The following is a 19,502-nucleotide window of genomic DNA, read 5'->3' on the forward strand; positions in this document are numbered from 1 at the left end:
GAGCTGGGTGTCCCTGGTGTGGGTTTTGTGTGCCACCTGTTGTAGTTGAGCCTTGATTGCTGTTTGCATGTTAGTGGGAAGGACTGACCCTCAGGCTGACTGGTTGTTTGTAAGAGTCGGCCATGACTACAACAATAGGCTGTTGTGCAGGGGCTGACCCCACAGAGCAGGAGTCACTTTAAGCAGGGCTCTGGTGCCAGCCGGATCTGCCCTTCAGGTGTGTCATTTGTGGGGCTGGTTGAATGGTGCTCTGCTGTGGTTTGAAGCTGGCTACCAGGTATGTTGGTTCTGGAGCCTCTTAGGAAAGGCTCCAGTGTAGGCCAAGGTCAGCCACTGTTTGTGCCTGGCTTGGGGCCATGTGGTAGAAGATACAAAGTGATATGTGGTTTGTTATTGCTTGTTCTGGGCTTAAAGGTGCTTGGGAGAGGCTATGCTGTGAACTGAGGCTGGCTACCACTAATGCCGGGCTTGGGACCCTGTGGTGGGTACCACAGTGTGAGCTGAGTCCATCCGCCATTTGTGCCAGACTTGTGGACCCTGAGTGGAAGTTAACTTTCCAAGCCAACACTGGCCACAGATCATGGTAGGTTTGGGGACACTTAATAGGAGTTACAATGCAAGCTGAGACCAGTAACCACTTGTGCTAGGCCTGGGGCTGCTTAGCAAGAGATAGAAGGCACGCTGAGGCCAGCTACTGCTTGTTTGGGGTTTGTGAACCTTTGAGAGGTTTTAGGAAAGTCTGCAGCATGAGCCCGAGGCAGGCTGCTTGTGTAGAAAAGCCAGTGGAAACAGCTTGGGCAGGTGTTTGAGTTGGATGGGGTCTCAGGGAATCAGTGTGGTGAACGTGTTAGCCAGGTTAATAGAGATCAGAAATTTGGTGCCCAACTGCACCTGCTGTATGGGTGGGAGGAGGACTCAACAAAGGAACAATGGTGCCTGCCGGGGCTTCTATTGTGGAGAGAGCTGCCCTGACCCTCCAGCCCTCGCCCTGACTCTAGTCAATTCAGTTCTTCCCCATGTGTCCCTGGCACTTTTTGATCTGCTTCCCCAGGGCTGGAGCTCAGATCAAGTGAGTTTGTGAGTAAGTCCATATATTAGGCCCCTCAAGAGGAATGCCTGGGACTCCAGCAGCCCTCCATCTCACTCAGACACAATCCCCACTGGTTTTCACAGACAGATATTATGCAGCCTCCTCTTCCTAGCACTGGTGCCCCAGCTTGGGGAGACTGGTGTGGCACTGGGACCCCTCACTCCTCAGAGGGGACCTCCACAGCCTAAATATCCCTCCCAATTCCCAATTCTTTTTTGTTGTTGTTAATCCTCACCTGAGGCTATGACTTCCATTGCTTTTCAGAGAAAGTGGGAGGGAGGGGGGAACTTTGATGTGAGAGAGACATACTGAGTGGTTGCCTCCTGCATTTGGCCCGATCAGGGGCGGGGAGAAAACCCACAACCCAGGTACATGTCCTTGACCCCTTGACCGGGAATCAAACCCACAACCCTTCGGTTCACGGGCTGACTCTCTAGCCATTGAGCAATACTGGTCATGGCTCACTCCCAATTTTTTTAAATATATATATATAATTTTATTGATTTCAGAGAGGAGAGGAGAGAGAAACATCAATGATGAGAGAGAATCACTGATTGGCTGCCTCCTGTTCGCTCCCCTCTGGGGATTGAGCTTGCAACCCAGGCATGTGCCTTGACCGGGAATCAAACTTCAGCCTCCTGGTTCACATTCATAGGCTGATGGTCAACCACTGAGCCACACCGGCCGGGCCTCCCTCCCAATTCTTAATTGCCACACTGTGGGTATGGGTCCTGATCATTCTGCCTCTCTGCCCCTCCTACAAGTCTTGTGGCTTCTTTATATTCTTAGTTATAGGACTTCTGTTTGTCTGGTCTCCAGGTGGTTTTCAGTGATGTGTGTTCTATAATTTACTTGTAAAATTGATGTGGTCATGGGAGGAGGTAAGCACAGCATGTATCTACTCTGTCATCTTGACCAGAAGTCCAGTATCAAACCATCCCTCTTATTAAAGGATCTATAGTAACTTTCTGTAAACAGTGTTTGAAAAATCAGCTCTAATGGTCTACAGTGGAATCCTCTGCATTACTCCAGTCCAATTTTCCTCTGCTTCCTCCTCCTCCTCCTGGCCGACCACCTTGGTTGCTCCCCTGAACATTCCAATATCTACCAGGAGGGGAGTAGGAAATAGAGAGCATCTAACTCACTACTGCTCTGATCAACTGCGTGGTGACAAATATAGGACAGTTGTGGCAAAAAGGATCTCAAACTCCTGGTTCCCTCTTTGTTCACAGAGGCAAACAGGCCTGCTGTAGACAATGCGCAGATGATGAAATCTGATAGGTGTGATGACAGATAAACCCACACACGTACAGACACACTTTAATTTCTATAAAGCTTAGGAACAAAAGCACTCTATAATCTCCTCTGATGCTAAGTTTACAGTGCCTCCCGACTGACAAAGGTGACTCAGGAGAATGCCCCAAACTCCTTTCACCACTTGCTGAACCTGGCCACCTGTGTGAGCTCCGAGGAAGGGGCGTTGACCTCACCTGAGTCAGCACTGAGCCTCAGGATCTCTTCCAGGAGATGACTTAGCACAAAGGAGCACTCATCTCAGAGGCCCTAGCCTTCCTGAGCTCTGGACTTGTGAGGACTGTCCCAAGTCCTTTTGAAGCTGGCTGTAGGCAGAATTTAGTGCCAACCACAGAAGCTCTAAGAAAACTATATATTTTCTTGTCATGATTATTAGTACTTTGGGATGATTTGGTAGTGCCAGATTAGGAAATTCAAGTGACATGGTAGCCAATTAAAAATGTATTTATTCCAAAACAAGATTAAAAAAAAACACACCATAAAAGTATCATCTTTAAGGTCAAATCTGGAAAGTTTATACAGTAGGTCCTCGCGTTACGTCGGAGACCTGTTCCTGCGGCGCGACGTGACACGATTTTCGCCGTAAGTGGGAACCCACCTACATAAGCACCTATGTCATTCACATGGAGCACATTCACAGTAATGAAGTGAAACAGTAAAAAAAATTTTAAAAGAAAGATAATTCCTGACCTTTACTTGTGGTAAATAAATAATAAAAACATAAAGCACATATATACATATGTCAAAATGACAGAACTTTTTATTTTTTTATAAATAAATGGGAGATGGCGACGTAACCACGAAATGACATAAGTCACGTCCGACGTAACCCGAGGACTGTCTGTATCTGTTCTTTGCACAAGTGTGCATACTTTTTCTCTGTTAACTTCTGTAGATGTTGTGAGCTTTTATAATCTCGTCTGTAAGAGTAGGGGTGGATATTGTTTGCTTTCAGAACACCCACATGTGCGCATTTAACATATATGTTTAAAGGGAAGATGAGAAATGAGAGACAAAAGGCCAAGCAAGGAATAGTCTTCCCACTGCATTTTTTTGAGCACATACCATGGTTATTTTAGTTGCAAGGCTCATTGGTTAATGAGATGAGAAATATTTTCAAGTAGAAGTCCTGGGCGGAAAGCTGTGTGTGAACTCCTTCTCCTGATTCTGTGTTCCACAGGGAGTATTCTCAAAAGCAAGGGCCTGCTCTCCATCCATGTCTAGAGGAAATGTTTGTACATCCATACACAAACAACTCAAAGGTTCCCCATGGAGGGTAGGGGGAGCTGGGGAAGGGCCACGGTAGGAAAGTAATATTTAGTTAGGAGTCTTGACGTTCGGGGAGACATTGGTGCCCATTGGCTCCACCACTTTCTGTGGAATGCTGGACAAGAGCTCCCCTCACCCTGAATTCAGGGGACTCACTGACACTGCTACACCCACACAAAGCCCTGAGGTCTTTGTAACTCTATGGTATGTTATTTACTATAAATGGCTATCCAGACAGTTTCTTCAGATATGGAATAATACTTTCCATTTAAAAAGGTAGGAAGGAATTTAGAAAGCATTTTCTTTTGAAGGAAAAAAAAAGTAAAATACCCAGCAGACAGCAATTCCAGTAACAGTCCTGACCTTATGTTCCAAAGAAAAGATCAGGAAATCTCAGGAAGCCAAGTAGGGACGACCTGTCCCTGTGGTACTGGTGAGAGCGGATGTAAAGAACTGGCTGAGAGATCTTGGACCTTTCCTGCCTCTCGGGTGGGAAAAGGCAGACTCAGCCCAGCAGAAAAAAATTGCACAGGGTCGCAAGGGCAGCGGCTCAGGGCCAAGTACACCAGAGGGGGCTCTCCTCTGTTCCATCTAGTTATTACAAATCCACTTCTTGAGAAGGACTGTTCAAGGATATTAAAGAATAAGCATACTAAAACCACTAATTTTGTCTGTAGCATAAGTATGACCAGGGTGATGTAGACTGCCAGTCTAGGACCTTGAGATTCTTCCTGAGAATAAAAAAATGTAGCTGGATCCATCCTTACTGAAATATTTCATAATAAATTCAAAACTAAACTTAAAGATGTAGCTAGATCCATGGCTCACATCATTTTTTCTCTGTTAACATTGTACTAGAGGCCCAATGCACGAAATTCGTGCAAGAGTAGGCCTTCCTTCCCCCAGCTGCTGGCACCGGCTTCCCTCTGACACCTGGGACCCGGGCTTCTCTCGCAGCCCTGGCTTCGTCCGAAGGTCGTGCAGAAGGACATCTGGTCTAATTAGCATACTATGCTTTTATTATTATAGAAGATTGTTAAATCATCTCACTTCATTCATGAAGACTGAGTTCACTTTGTCTACATCTACATGTGTGAATGTATACATACATATACATAGGCACATATATATGCATACACTTTGATTCATGTGTTAATATTAAAAATTTTACCATTTATGGACATTTTCTAGCATATGTTAGTATGTATTCATCGCCCAGCCTTGCAAGTTATTGACACATGCCCAATCTTGTTTAACCGGTTCCTCCCTGCCACCCCTGGTCTATTTTGGAAAAAGTCCCAGGTATTTCATCTGTGAGTACTTCAATCTATTTGATCCAGAGTGATCTTTTAAATATGAAAATATAATCTTGTCACTCATGCTTGCTTGAAATCTTTCAGTGATGAATCTTGGCACTTCAGATAAAGGTCAAACTCCTGCACATGGTCTCCTGTGTCCTCTGTGTCCTCATCACTTTGTCCACCGTCGCCCCAAACATTTGCTGGTGACACGTCAGCCACAGTTACTCAAATGGGCTTCTCCGTTTTCAAGATCTCTGCATGCTTGTAAGCCTGACTAACTTCTCTGCAGCCTGTGCTCTCAGCTTAAAACTCATCTCCTCAGGATGGCCTCCCTTGACGGCCTTGATTAGTCTGCCTGTTAGAGATTCTCAAAGTACCTCAGACTTTTTTCTTGTCAAATTGTACATATCTATATAGCTACTTGTATAATTTCTCTTTTAAACATCTGTCTTCCCACCCCAACTGGACTGTAAATTCCATGAGGGCAGGGATGATGTCTGTCTTGCTCATCTCTGGCCCCAGCCCCTTGCACAACATGTGAACCTAGCAGTCCTGTGGTCGCTGTGCATTGATACATGCCTGTCAAATGAATAGGAGGGTCAATATCTATTGGCTATTTAGATCCCGCATAAGTATCTTTGGTTTAGATATAGAGAGCTCCGGGAAAAGCAGAAATCCTCTTCTCTCCAGAACAAAAATCTAACACGGCCTCATGTACAATTTAGCGCTTAATAATCTTGATGACGTTGGCAAATTGTTCAAGGAGAGGATGAAGATAACGACACCTCTCAGCGTGTTGTGAAATTACTACTCATAACTCAACAATACTAGTAACTTACTTCTGTATGGTGCAGGCCCTCTGAAAATGCTTTCATGTGTACCGCCTCATTTGAAGTGGGCACTGCAGGTGTTATCACCACCTTACATTACTGGAAAGCATGGCGTGAGTAGAATGAGGTCAAGGTCTCTTGACTCTCAGATTAGTGTGTGCTCTCTCCATTCTACCATGAGCATCTGGTTCTCGTCTCTGGGCCTCAGCTACATCTCTCAATCAGGGATGTGGACCAAATATTTTAAGGATCTGCCATTTCTGAAATTCTGTGTTTCTAATAGTCACCCAGCTCTATGAAGTTATGGGTAAAGACAAGTTGATTACATTCCAAAACTTAGCAAGCATGACCTCCCAATGGGTTTTAGGACTAGTATGCAAGACACCATCCAATGAAGTCAACTTTCAACACGAGAAACTTTGGAAGTCACCAAACTCATAGAGCCCTGGAAAGATGCCTGAAATCTCCGTTTTTAAAGAAAACAGTGTGCCTCTCCTTGATCTGGAACCGTACAACAAAATGAAAGCTTGTTCGGAGTCCTTAAAAATATCTCTACTTACCCCACTCCTAGCACAGGTACATCGCGTCAGCCCGCAGTTATCTGGCCTAGGCCCACTTGTTCCTACCTAGCTAGAGCTACTCAAAAGTTATGCAGGCACCAATGTTTGTAAATCATGTTGTAAAACCACTGGCCTATTTCACCACAAGTGAAACTGTAGACACGCTACAGCTACAGATGTTCAAACAACCTGAAGTCATTCCTTCCTAACCTTCTCACTGAATGCTCTTCCACTGTCACCCTTAAACACTGATGTGTCCCAGGCCCCATCCTCTGTCTCCTCTTCCTCTTCATCTTCTCCCCTCATCAATATCTGCTCCGGCATCTCACTGCCCTGCTCGAGTGATCAGCTCCAGCCCCATGTGACTAATTGTAAGGTATATACCACTTTGTACATGTCCCCTCAAAGTTCCTATGTCCTAAACTCATCTTTTGCTGCGCCCACCCTGCATCTAACACTCCAGGTCTTTGAACACGCCTCTGAGGCTTTGCACACATTATTTCCTCAGCCTAGAATACTTTTCTCTCCCTCCCCCTCCCCCGGTCAACCCTACTGAACTCTTATTTATTCCTCCATACCCAGCTTACATGCCACTTCTTCGGTCTTGTCCTTATATCACCTTCCCTGTCCTTGCCTCCAGAGACAGTTCTGATCATTTCTCCTTGGCAGCGAGCTAAGTATTTGTTTACATGCTCTCATTCCTACCAGACTGTGAGCAACATAAGAAGCCATGTCTTTTCATCTCTGCATTCCACCACTAAGCACAGGCCAAGCAAAGAGAAAGCATCAGACAAGTATTTGCTTAATTGAATTAAACTGGGATTCCAGCTTACTAATATATCAGTTTCATCTTCCAGGGTTGTAGACTCATCTCAGGTCAATAGAATAATAATTATTTCTGGCATTATTTAAATGTATAATCTTTAAATAATGCTGTAACATTATTATCATAAGCGCCATATCCTACTTTATTGAAAGTTAAATAGGTGACAGATTCATGCTATGTGGATAATAAGTACACAGCATTCTAGAAGCTTCCTCTAGTGGCTTATGTTTATGGTACATTAGGAAAGAATCCCATCAGGGAGTGATTTAGGAGCTAAAAACGTGAGACTGCAAGGTTAAAAGACACTTATTAATAGGGAATGGCTAGATGTAGTCTAACTCGGAATCCTGGGCTGGGAATCAGGAAAATCTGGATTCTGTATCCCAGGGTTTTGTGTTGTTGTTTTTTAATTGCTAAAGGACAAATGTATGATTCCACTTATACAAGGTACCTGGAATAATAAAATTCAGAGAGACCAAAAGCAAAATGCCAGGGGCTGGAGGGAGTTAGTGTTTTTTAAGGGGTGTAGAGTTTCAGTTTTGGAAGATGAAAAAAGTTCTGGAAATGGATGGTGGTGATGGTTGCACACCATATGTATGTACTTAATGCTGCTGAACTGTAGATTTAAAAATTGTTAAGACGGTGAATTTTATTCCAGGACTGGGGTTCCTATAGGAGGAAATGCAGCTGCTCCACAGGCCTCTTACTGAAGCTCCCAGCACCACTGACACCTTTCAGGAATGAGCCAGCTGTTTTAAGATCTGCCCTGGTGTTCCCCTTTACTCCCCATGCACGCAGTAGGTGGTAACACATGATTTTGGAACTCAACTAATGTGGTTATAGAATGGACCAAGTTACACGTGCTTTCTTATTTTCAACATAAAGCCATCAACCCATCTTTCTTCCTCACTTCAAAATAAGGCTTCTCATTCAGTGCCTTACATACACGCAAAAAATACCTTTTCCAGCATGATGTGTTGTATTACCTCACTGCACCTGAATCCTGGGCTGGGCACCTGGCTCGCATAAGGATAACACTTCTTTCTCACCTCCCAGCACTAAGGGAAAGGGCCCTGGGCCTTGCTCCTTGGACGCTGCCGGCAGAAACACAATCGATAGCGCAACACACTGGGCATGGTGGTCCTGGGACCCAGCACCTGGACTGTCTGGACTGAAGGGGGCATCACCTCACCTGCACTGAAGCCACAAGTGCTAGACATGCTGGCGATTTGGCAGGCAATGCTACCTACTGCCATCACAGCTGGCTCGGGAAGAACTAGTGCATGAGAGAGGAAAACAGCCAGAGAGGACTCTGGTTCTTTGATTCTACAGATGAAAACACATATCTCAGTTAAAGCTGGTAGCTGACTGGTGGGAGGCTTTAAGTAGACAGAGAATCCCACCCAGGAAGCTGGTGGCCGGAGGTCGGGAGCTGGCTGGGTAAGCCACACTTACAGATTTCAGGATCCCCGTGGCATCTTCATGGAGCCATGTAGGGTAGACCACCTCGTCGTTCAGTATGGCCTCGAAGAGGTCGTCTTCGTTCTCTGCCTCGAAGGGCGCGTGGCCGCACAGCATTTCATAGAGCAGCACGCCCATCGCCCACCAGTCCACGGCCGGCCCGTAGAGCATTTCCTGCAGGATCTGTGCAGAGAGAGGGCAGCGTGAGAAGGGCTCCGTGTGTCTGATTAACAAACGTGTCCTTAATAACAAGGGAAAAGAAGGGATTAGGAAATATCAAAGTAAAATAACGGAGCTCCCTGTGCCGACATGCACGTTTCATTCCATCTCCAGAGAGGGTGGCCTGTTTTTTCCCTGTGGTCAACTCTGAGGCCACTTCTCATCCAGGTGATCAAACACGTGTGGCCTGCTTAGGCCAAGGTAATGCATGTGCACACCCAGAACACGGAGGGCTTGGGAACCACCGCTGTGTGAAAGGAAGGAGGCTGGGCTCGCTCACTCATGTGGGAAAGAGTCAAGAGCTTTGCTTTACTTCAGCTAAATGGGGCTCCGATCAAAGCACGGAGTAGAGACAAGGAAGAAGATACATGGCTGTGAGTGGAGCACACTCTGTCCTTATTCAGGGCTGAAGCCTAGAAGCACCTGCAAAGTTTACCCCAAAAATCTCGAACTGGAATCCTTATTTAGAGGAACTGAGGACATTTGTAGCCACCGTTCAGCCAATGAGCCATAAAGGGGTCTGGAGGCATCAGCTTTCTACGCCGCCCAGCAAGCCGCAGCACAAAAGGCCACCTTGGCATTTCTCATCAGGTTCCTGCAGAGCTCCGGGACCCGCAGCACTCACCTCTGGAGCAATGTAGTCGGGCGTGCCGCAGAAGGTTGCCGTGGTGACGCCATTACAGATGCCCTCCTTGCACATTCCGAAGTCTGCCAGTTTACAGTGACCCTCATGGTCCAACAGCACATTGTCCAGTTTCAGATCCCTGGAAAAAACAAGGACCAGCAGTGGTAGGGCAGCCAGGCCTGAAACCATCCACCTGGAGGAGCTGGCTCAGGGGATGGGTGATGGAGCATGAACACACACTTAAAAAAAACAAACAGACTTCTTTGGGTTATCTCGATAAAAACATTTAGATCGACTCACAAAATTGGCCTCGTGGTCCCTAGGAGATGGTTCCCTATGAATGGGTAACCACATATAAAAAGCAGGCTGCCCTTTAGGAAGTGAGGGCAGAATGTGACTTTTCCAGGCTTCCCACTTACCTGGGACCCAAAGGACATCCACCCACTCCAACCCTCCGCTCTGGTATCTCTCTGCCCACTGGAGTTCACTCAGTGACCACCCAGGAAGCAAGTGGCCACCGTGTGCCAGGGACTGTGACAGGCATCAAGAGAACAGATGCTCTTTATCCCTAAGGATCTCACTGTGTGATGGCGAGACCACTTTTGCTAAACTCTAAGCCCATGAGGAGGCATCAGGTTGATGTGGCTCACCACTGGGCCTAGCATAGTGCACTCACTAAAAGGAGAGGGAGAGAGGACCAACTATTATATAATACTAGAGGCCCAGTGCATGATTGAATCATACACGTGTAGGGTCCCCTACACGCTTTCGCTTTTCGCGGTGGAGCTGGGTGCCTGACCGCTGGTGCACCAGGCCTTTCAGAAGCCTCCGGCTTAGCGGAGGCTTCTGAAAGGCCTGGTGCTGGAGCAGACTCCCGCCCCCTGCGCCTCTCTGCCGCGGACACCTGGCTACCCTGCCATTGAGAGGCGCAGCTGGGTGTCCGCGGCAGGCCCCCTCAGCGGCCCCGGATCTGGCCATTGAGAGGCACAGGGGGCGGGAGTCCCGCCCCCTGTGCCTCTCAAGAGCAGGGTAGCCCCCCTCAGTGGCAGCGGATCCGTGCCTCTCAATGGCCGGATAGGCCACCCCGAGTCCCACCCCCCAGCCTCCCGCCGCCCAATCGTGGGCGTAGCAGAGTGATGGTAATTTACATGTTACTCTATTATTAGATAGGACAAGCGGCATGATGGACGTCTGAGCCAAGTGCTAAGAGAGAAATACAAGACGAAACAATTAATTCCTTCTAGTGGGAGGAGAAAGGGACAATGCCACAGTAGACACAGTCTTCCAGACAGGGAAGGGGTATAAGATCAGCATGGGCGGGTGGATGGGGCAGGGAGGCAGGCACTGAGGTGTGATGTGCGGGGAGGCTCAGGAGCCTCACGTGGTATAGTGAGGCTGGAGAGACAGCCAGGGAACACTGGAGCCATCAAATGCCAGGGATGGAGAGGAAAGTTAGGTCTAGATTATGAAGGCCACGCTAAGGAATATGAAGGCCGTGCTAAGGAATTCTGATATTTAGATATTAAGCAAAAGGGATCTACTGAAGCTCTCTGATTAAAGGAGGCACAGATTCCCAGGTGGACAGAAAAGATTAGCGAGAGACGGCTGAGTCAGCTCAGGGAAGACATGTTAAGACCTGAACTGGGACAGTGACAAATGGATTGGAAATTGAGGGGTCAGTCAACAGCATTTTGGTGAAAACAGAACCAGTATCGTGAGCTGACGACCACTTGGAGATGGAAGGGGAGAGGAAGCAGAATCGAGGATTCCTGGGCTTCTCTCTTAGACGCAGAGTTTAGTGGGGACGTTAATAACCAGGAAAAGGAAAAACAGGAGTAAGAACCGGGTTTGCTTGGTTGTACCCCAGTTACACAGGAAACTCAAGAGGCCCAGTGGATTATGGCGAACCCAGGACAAAGGCATTCTGCACCCTTCCCCCAACCCGTAGGAGCAGAATCCACTTCACTTGAGGAAGTGAATTTCCAGCAGCAGAACTGTTTGTTAATGGGCCTCAACAGGAGACAGGAACACAGCTGGACACTGATCAACGTCTGCACATCAAAGGCGGCACTGTCCTAAAACACCCGGCCCAACTCGGCCTAGCACCACGCGCATCCAGGCGCCAGGCTGGCTGGAAAAGCGTCCCGGGCACTGACACCATCGCCAGGCTCACCGGGGAGAGGATGAGAGAAGCAGCTGGGCCTACTGGGTGACACCTCTATGCTTTGCTTTTCTACGGAACAACGCACTCAGAGGCAAACCACGCGGCCTTATCTGTGAGGAGGGAGCTGCACAGCCAGGAGGGATGCTGGGTGCCCTCCCCGCAGGCTGGGGGGCTGCCCTGGCCTGGCCTCCGGGGGCTGTGCTGTTGGGGTGGTGGTGTCCCTCACTAGAGCATCTTCGGTAGCCACAGCTGACTGCAATTCTGCTTCCCCTCCGAGGTGGGCACTCACGGCCCTTTCTCCTCTCCCTGCTCTGGTGGTGTGGTTGGCCCCGGGGACAAGGCTGGTCTCTGTCCAGCCCGGGATCATGGTTCAGCTGGAGGAGGGAGGTGATGACAGACCTGACGGGACCGGTTTCCACTGTGACCTGGGAGTCTGACCACGGCAGGTCTGACAGTGAGAGGTCACTATAGGACACCCAGAATGAAAACAAAGCCCTGCCTTCCAGGAATGCCCGATAAGGGAGGTGAGAGCAGCAGTTTTCTTGGCACAGGCCAGTGGGAATACAGACCAGAGCTCCTCTCTGCTCCGGGCAGCCGTCTCCCTGGGTGTGAGGGGTGTGAGGGGAAGGTGTGTTTGGTATCTGTGGGTCCACTTCAGAAAAGCAAGCCTTCTCCGCCTCTAAACCAGACCCGGCCCCAGCCCGCAAAGCAGCCTCCTGCGCCCTTCTGCATGTTGTATCCTGCTTCCCACACAAGCTTTCCTTCCCCATTGCCGGCCCCGCACCCCTCACACACAACCCGAGCAAGACTCATTTAAGTGGAATCACAGGAGCACAGGGCGGGGCTGAGGAGGACTGTGGTCATGTGCACGGGAGCGAGGCCACAGCCCGGAGCGCTGGCCCTCAGGCCTTCAGAAGTGGTTTCAGACTCAAGGCTCTGGCTGCCTGGCTCCTCTAGGACGGAGGGCACATTACAGGCGGCCAGACAGGGTTAGAGATTATATATAGTTTGCGGCCCCAGGAGACGGCAAGGCTGTGGGGGATCTGAGCCGGCTATATCAGCACCCTGGTCTAGCCCAGCCGTCCAGGCCTGCGTGGACCTGTGCCCAGAGCATTCTGACTCTCTCACTTTGCCAAACAAGGTTACCGAGTTTCTGAGTTCGCCTGAAGCCGCCTGCTAAGAGCTCAGGAAGGATATTCCCAGGTAATAGAAACAAGTGCTAACAGAAACCCACATGGTCTAAAAGCTGACCTGCGGTTGCTCAAGCAAGTGTGTGACTAACAGCCCAGGTAAGAGGCTTGCCGGCTTATTACTCAGCTGCTGTCGTGGGTAGCAGGCATTGCTCCAGGAGAGGAAACTGCTTTGCAATCAGTTTTGTTTGTCGCCCGTCACAATACCTTCTGCACAGAGAAGTCTGCACAGCCTCACTGCTCAGGAGACAGAGCCGAGCAGTACCGGCGACGCAACTCGTCCTGGGCACAGGATGCCCGGGGGCACAGAGGCACCGCAGTCCCGACTTGTCAGTCTAATTTTAGGCATCCCCAGGACTGTACCAGACCCGAAGCAAATGCCATTGCTGGTTTTATACCGGATGTGATCCAACAGGACAAATCCCTCAAATTAGGATCCCAAGGGGGTTTGATTAAGGGCATGATACAATCCCAGGCTGTCAGTTCTACACTCAGTCCTGCTATCTCACACTTCACCTCCACTGTGAGGTCTGTCCTGATGTCCCCAGACACTCAACTCTGCCCCAAGAGTGCCCCATTCATGTCTCCAGGACAGCACACCCTGCAGTGCATTCCGGAAGGTTCTGTCTGAGCACCGTCTCCCCACTTAGCTGGGGCCGAGCCTATTCCTCCCTAGCTCCAGCTCAGCCTTGCAGCAGGCACTGGCCAGTGAGAGAAACATGCGCATTTCAGTGAGCCGCCCTGGCCAACTCAGAGCCTGTCTTATTTTTAGGGAAAGGGAGGAAATTCTATAAACCTCACTGGGACCTTTGCTCCAAAGTGTTCAACTTATAGAAAGCCATGTGCTTTGCCCCTTAGAGATGGATTCCGGAGGGAAAAGAAGAATCCTGAAACATAAGTCCAAATTACTTGCTTTAAGGAAGATGGGGCCAGGGAAACTGCTTCGAGAGAGGCAATGAGAGCCAGAGGACCCCAGTACTAACCCTGACTTGCATGCAGTTGGAAGAGAAGGCCATTGAGAGGATCCGTCAAACAGGTCCAAAGGTTACAGAGCCAAATATAGCCACGCTCAGCTTCCGCTCTAAGGATAAATGGTTATCTTCATTAAAAAAAAAAAAAAAAAAAAGGCAAGGAAAGTCACCCTATGACTCCTGACTTGGGAATATTCAGAGGTCAGTTTTAGGCTTTGGCGTTCCTCAGCCTCCTATGCCAATGTTTAACTGGCAGCCAAACTTAAAAGGCCACATTACAAAGATTACAAGTTCACACAGGGCAGAGGCTCAGATCCGCAGATGCCAAATGCACAATTCCAGGCTCATTCTTCATGAGCTCATTGAGCACCCATATTTAATAGCTGCTATGCCTTTTGTCGTGCAAGCACAGAAGGGCAGAGGAGCTATTTTATCCTCCCTGGTTGCCTGAAAGGTTCATTGTTGTTGCTGGGTAATCAGGGTTACTTAAAATGCCCAAATGGTTTCAGAGAGGATTCCCAAGTGGGTGAAGACAAAGGGAATTCAGAACCTGTATTTATTTTGTTTGCACCTCGAGCTACTCTAAGAGTCATAAAACAGAATGACACCAGTCTTACTGCTCAGATCAGTGACTTCCAGAAGAAATAAACGAAACTAAGTTGAGAGCTGGATCCTTGAACAAGAACGAATCCATGAGGCTATTCAGTAACTATTTTAAATGTATTTTTAAAACTTTTTACCATGGAAAAGCTCAAACATACACAAAAGTATAGAACTCACTCAGCCTCAGCAGCTATTAATGCATGCTAATCTTGTTTCAGCTATACATTTAATCCCTTCCCGAGCCATCTTTTTTTCAGATTTTGAAGCAAATTCAAGATATAAAATCATCTCATCTGTAAATGTTTCAATATCTGAACCTAAAAGACAATAATGCTTTAATAATAGTATAAAGGCAATATACTATTATAAGTATATTGTTTTTGTCTCTTTGCTCATCTGTGCATGTGTGTATATCCAGATAACCTGAAAAAAGTGGGTAATAAGAATAATAGTGTCATCAGTAACTAACAGTGACTATTAACAGTAACTAATAGTAACATACAGTGAATGTTACAAAGATTAAGAGCTTTATCCATATTATTTTATCCTTAAAACGACCCCAATAGGGGGATGGCTAAATAAATTATGATAAATCCGTGGTAGAATTTTATGAAAGCTGCTAAAATTTTAGGGACTAAAGTATAGGAAAATGTTTATGATAGAATTTTTATCTTTTGAAAATTATTTCTTTTCTGATTATAAAAGTTATATTTTCATTACATAAAGTACAATCATTCCTGAAAATGTTATGGAGAAAACGATGACAAATTCATAGTCTTCTAACTTTTCTTCTTAAGGCTACACTAACATTATGATGTAATTTGCTTTTACCACTTAACAAATATTTTGGGTATATTTCTACACCTTAAAGATTTGCCTCATTCTCTGTAATCCTACATAATAAAAGGCTAATATGCAAATGACCGAATGGTGGAATGACTGGTCACTATGATGCGCACTGACCACCAGAGGGCAGACACTCAATGCTGGAGCTGCCCCCTGGTGGTCAGTGTGCTCCCACAGGGGGAGCGCCACTCAGCCAGAAGCCAGGCTCATGGCTGGTGAGCACAGAGGCAGTGGTGGGAGCCTATCCTGCCTCTGCGGCAATGCTAAGGATGTCCAACTCACGGTTTAGGCCCACTAAGCCATCAGTTGGACATCCCCCCCAGGGTTCCCGGACTGTGAGAGGGCACAGGCCAGGCTGAGGGACCTCCCCTCCCCCAAGTGCATGAATTTCATGCACTGGGCCTCTAGTGATTACATAAAATTCAATTATAAAGAAGTACTGTAACTGTTCCCAATTTTTTGCAACTTCAAACAATGGAGTAGTGAACATTATTTGCACATTGTAGGAACATTTATTTAGGATAAATTTTTAGAAGTAGAAATGCTATGTGAAGGGTATAAATGTTTAAAATTTAAATACACGTTGAGCAACTGCCTCTAAAAAGTTTGCACCAATTTGTACTCCTACCAATAGTGTATGAGAGTGTCTATTTGGCTTCCTTATTCAGGTTAGCTGTACTCATCCTTATGTCCTTGCCAATCTGTAGGGGAAAATACCTATTCACATGTTTTACCCATTTTCAAATTTCAGTTATCTTTTTTATTATTTTTAAGAAGCTCAATACATATTATGTTTTTTAAATTAATATTATGGATAGTAGTAATTGGTTATATGGGTTGAGAATATTATTGCCCAGTTTGTTTTTAATGTTTATAACTTTTATATTTTAATATTTGAATCTATCAATCTTCCCTGTATAGCTTCTGGGTTTCATGACTTAGTTGTAGGCTGATACAATTCTGAGTATAAAAGCAGGATATGAAATTGTATTTTTAATATTCTCTTAATTGTGTTATAATTGGGGGAAAGAGGAGGAAAAAAGAAGAGATAAAAAAATAAAGGAAAAATGTTGAAAGCCTATTTCTAAGTGATATGTTTATGAATAATTTTTCCTTTATTGTATTTTCTAATTTTTATAGGAATTATGTAATACTTTGATACCAGGAAAAAGTCATTAAAATATATATTTTGTCTTTAAGTCTTTTCTTTGGTTTCTGTACCATTTAAGGCCGTAATTCCCAAGGAAGATGTTTAGGGAAAATGACTCACTGGTGGGAATGGAAAGGATTTGTTTTGGAACCCACTCTGCAAGGCCATGTTGATAAAAATCATGCTTAGGAAACCTGAACATTCATGGACTCAGAATTCTGAACCTTTGTCACAAGCTCATTTTTTACCACATACATAGTTGTCGTGGGTGGCTCTAATCTTTTCAACAGTCCCATGATGTGTCCCTGAAGTTGTAACCAAAGCAAAGGAAACCAACAAAATGAAAAGAAAACCTACTGAATAGGAGAAGATATTTACCAATGATACATCTGATAAGGGGTTAATATCCAAAATTTATAAAGAATTCAGACAACTCTACACCAGAAGAACAAATAATTTAACTGAAAAATGGGCAATGGATCTGAAAAGACACTTCTCCAAAGAAGACATTCAGATGGCCAGTAGACATATGAAGAGTTGCTCAATATCACTAGTCATCAGAGAAATGCAAATCAAAAAACCACAATGAGATATTACCTCACACCTGTCAGAATGGCTATCATCAATAAATCAACAAACAACAAGTGTTGGTGAGGATGTACAGAAAAGGAACCCTCATACACTATTGTTGGGAATGCAGTTTGGTGCAGACATTGTGGAAAACAGTATGGAGGGTCCTCAAAAAGTTAAAAATGGAACTGCCTTATGACCTAGTGATTCCACTTCTGGGAATATATCCAAAGAAACCTGAAACACTATTTCTAATTCAAAAGAATTTATGCACCCCTATGTTCATTTCAACATTATTTACAATAGCCAAGATATGAAAGCAACTCAAGTGCTTATCAATAGATGATTGGATAAAAAAAGCTATGGCAGATTTATACAATGAAATATTAATTGGCCATAAAAAAGGATGAAATCTTACCATTTGTGACAGCACTGATAAACCTAGAGAGTATTATGCTAAGTGAAATAAGTCATACAGAGAGAAACAAATATAATTTGATTTCACTTACATGTGGAATCTAAAGAACAACAACAAAAAAATAGAAACATGCTCATAGATACAAAGAGTAGACTGACAGTTTACAGAGTGGAGGGGAGTTAGGGGACTGGGTGAAAAAAGTGAAGATGTAAAATACAGCGTAGGGAATATAGTCAATAATACCATAATAACTATGTATGGCCAGGTGGGTACTTGAAACATTGGGGGGACCATTCTGTAAAGTACATGATTTTCTAACCACTATGCTATACATCTGAAATTAATACAGAATACTATTGAATGTAGGCTGTAATGAAAAAAAAAAAAAAAAAAAAAAGAGCGTGAGGTCCCTTCCTAATTACTAAATGAGGTTCCCATGCCATTTCTCTTCATAAAAGTGACCTTTGGTCTGGTGTTTGCTAGGCTGAGCTATTGAAACATCTGCTTAAGAACTAATATATGAAACATGAATATTTATCATTATGAAGTTGCATGTAAAATAACTCATTTACTAATGAATGAAGAAATTCAATAAAATAATTTCCAACCCAGAAAGTGTTACCAAGGCTCCTCTGAGGCTCTTTTCCCCCTACCCTTTCATATTTCTTCCCAACAGCTACTTGAGATGGAAAATGATCATAAAAATGACTCTATGCAAGACTGGCTATGCACTCTATTGAAAACAGGGCCAGGGACTCACAAACTAGTCCCCTCCGGCCAGGTGTTGGTCTCTGTCCAGTCCTGGTGTTTGATGCACTAGGTGTGCAGGTAGCGTGTTTTCTCCTTCACCACTGTGTACACACAGGACCAACCTAACGTGAGCAAAGGGACTGAGAGATTTCCTCTCGCCTTGTCTTACAGTAGGAAAAGACGGTCCAAAGAAAACATTCATTGACTCTCTGGACAGATGCAGGGTGTAATGAATATGATTAATGTGCACAGTGTGTGGATCATACATCTCCTCAGGACCATCAAATGAATGAGCCATCAAGCTAACAGTTGAGCCTTCTATATATATTTTTTCATTCCACTCCCCGCAACTCCCACAGGAGGACTGAAATTCCCTAGCTGAAGTGGCACAAATTTATTAAGCAGCTCCTTACAGTACTTTTATTTTACGGTTGCCAAGAAAATCTCTCTCGCTGACTCTCCTTGCCAAAATGCTTCCTACGTGATACCTGGCAGCTTTGGGCGTGCATCTGCAACTCAGCGAGAGAAAGCAGGAGGCAGGATGGAGGGATTCAGACAAAAACACAGGGAGATGACAGACCGAGGTGGGTAGGGGCCTCCTGACCATTGGGCCCAGCTGCAACAACACAGAAAGGATGCTGGGGCCAATAAGGCATTCAACTCGATAGTCTCGGGGAGGGGGCGGGGGGAGGATGAGGTGGCCAACAAGCTAAATCTTGCTTAACTCCTCAGCTCCCCCAGTGCAGAGAGCCAAGTGCAGCTGACCCATGGACAACCACCTGCTGGGCCAGCTTTGCTTCTTGGCAATGGAGGTTCTCTTATAGCAAGACCCCAAATAGGATTAGAGCAGGGGTCCTCAAACTTTTTAAACAGGGGGCCAGTTCACTGTCCCTCAGACCGTTGGAGGGCCGGACTATAGTTTAAAAAAAAACTATGAACAAATTCCTATGCACACTGCACGTATCTTATTTTGAAGTAAAAAAACAAAACGGCAAAAACACCCGCATGTTTTTTAATCCATGCCTGGATTAGAGAGTCATGGGGATTCTAAGAGCCTGCAAGCTAGGGACAGGATAGGTATGGAGGAGGTCCCTCCTGGCTGGATGCCTGCAGGGTATTTGCATGAAGAAGAAGGAAGGGAAGATATCCAAGGAGGAAGACTCAGAACATAGCCCCCTCTTAATCAATAAGAGTTGAATGACAATTGGGGCAGCTGTGGGGTGGGGATGGGGAAAGGCGGATGGATCCTATTAGGTTGATGTTGGACATACTGCACCAATACCAACGAACAGGTTCTTAGAGTGAAACTATGTTAAATGTTAGAGGGCACACAGCTCTCTAGGGG

At 45.9% G+C, this 19,502-nt stretch overlaps 1 protein-coding gene across 1 annotated transcript in view; it reads right to left on the bottom strand.

Annotated features, from left to right (window-relative positions):
- PRKCH (protein kinase C eta) overlaps positions 1–19,502 on the bottom strand; it is a 221,949-nt gene that overhangs the window by 11,735 nt on the left and 190,712 nt on the right. Inside the window, exons 11-12 of the mRNA XM_008138975.3 lie at positions 9,496–9,634; positions 8,646–8,834 (exon numbers count right to left, since the gene is read on the bottom strand). Coding sequence (XP_008137197.1) covers positions 8,646–8,834; positions 9,496–9,634 — 328 coding nt within the window. The remainder of the gene's footprint in view (positions 1–8,645; positions 8,835–9,495; positions 9,635–19,502) is intronic.

This window comes from Eptesicus fuscus, chromosome 5 (assembly GCF_027574615.1).
Source record: "Eptesicus fuscus isolate TK198812 chromosome 5, DD_ASM_mEF_20220401, whole genome shotgun sequence".
NCBI classification, from domain to species: Eukaryota; Metazoa; Chordata; class Mammalia; order Chiroptera; family Vespertilionidae; genus Eptesicus; species Eptesicus fuscus.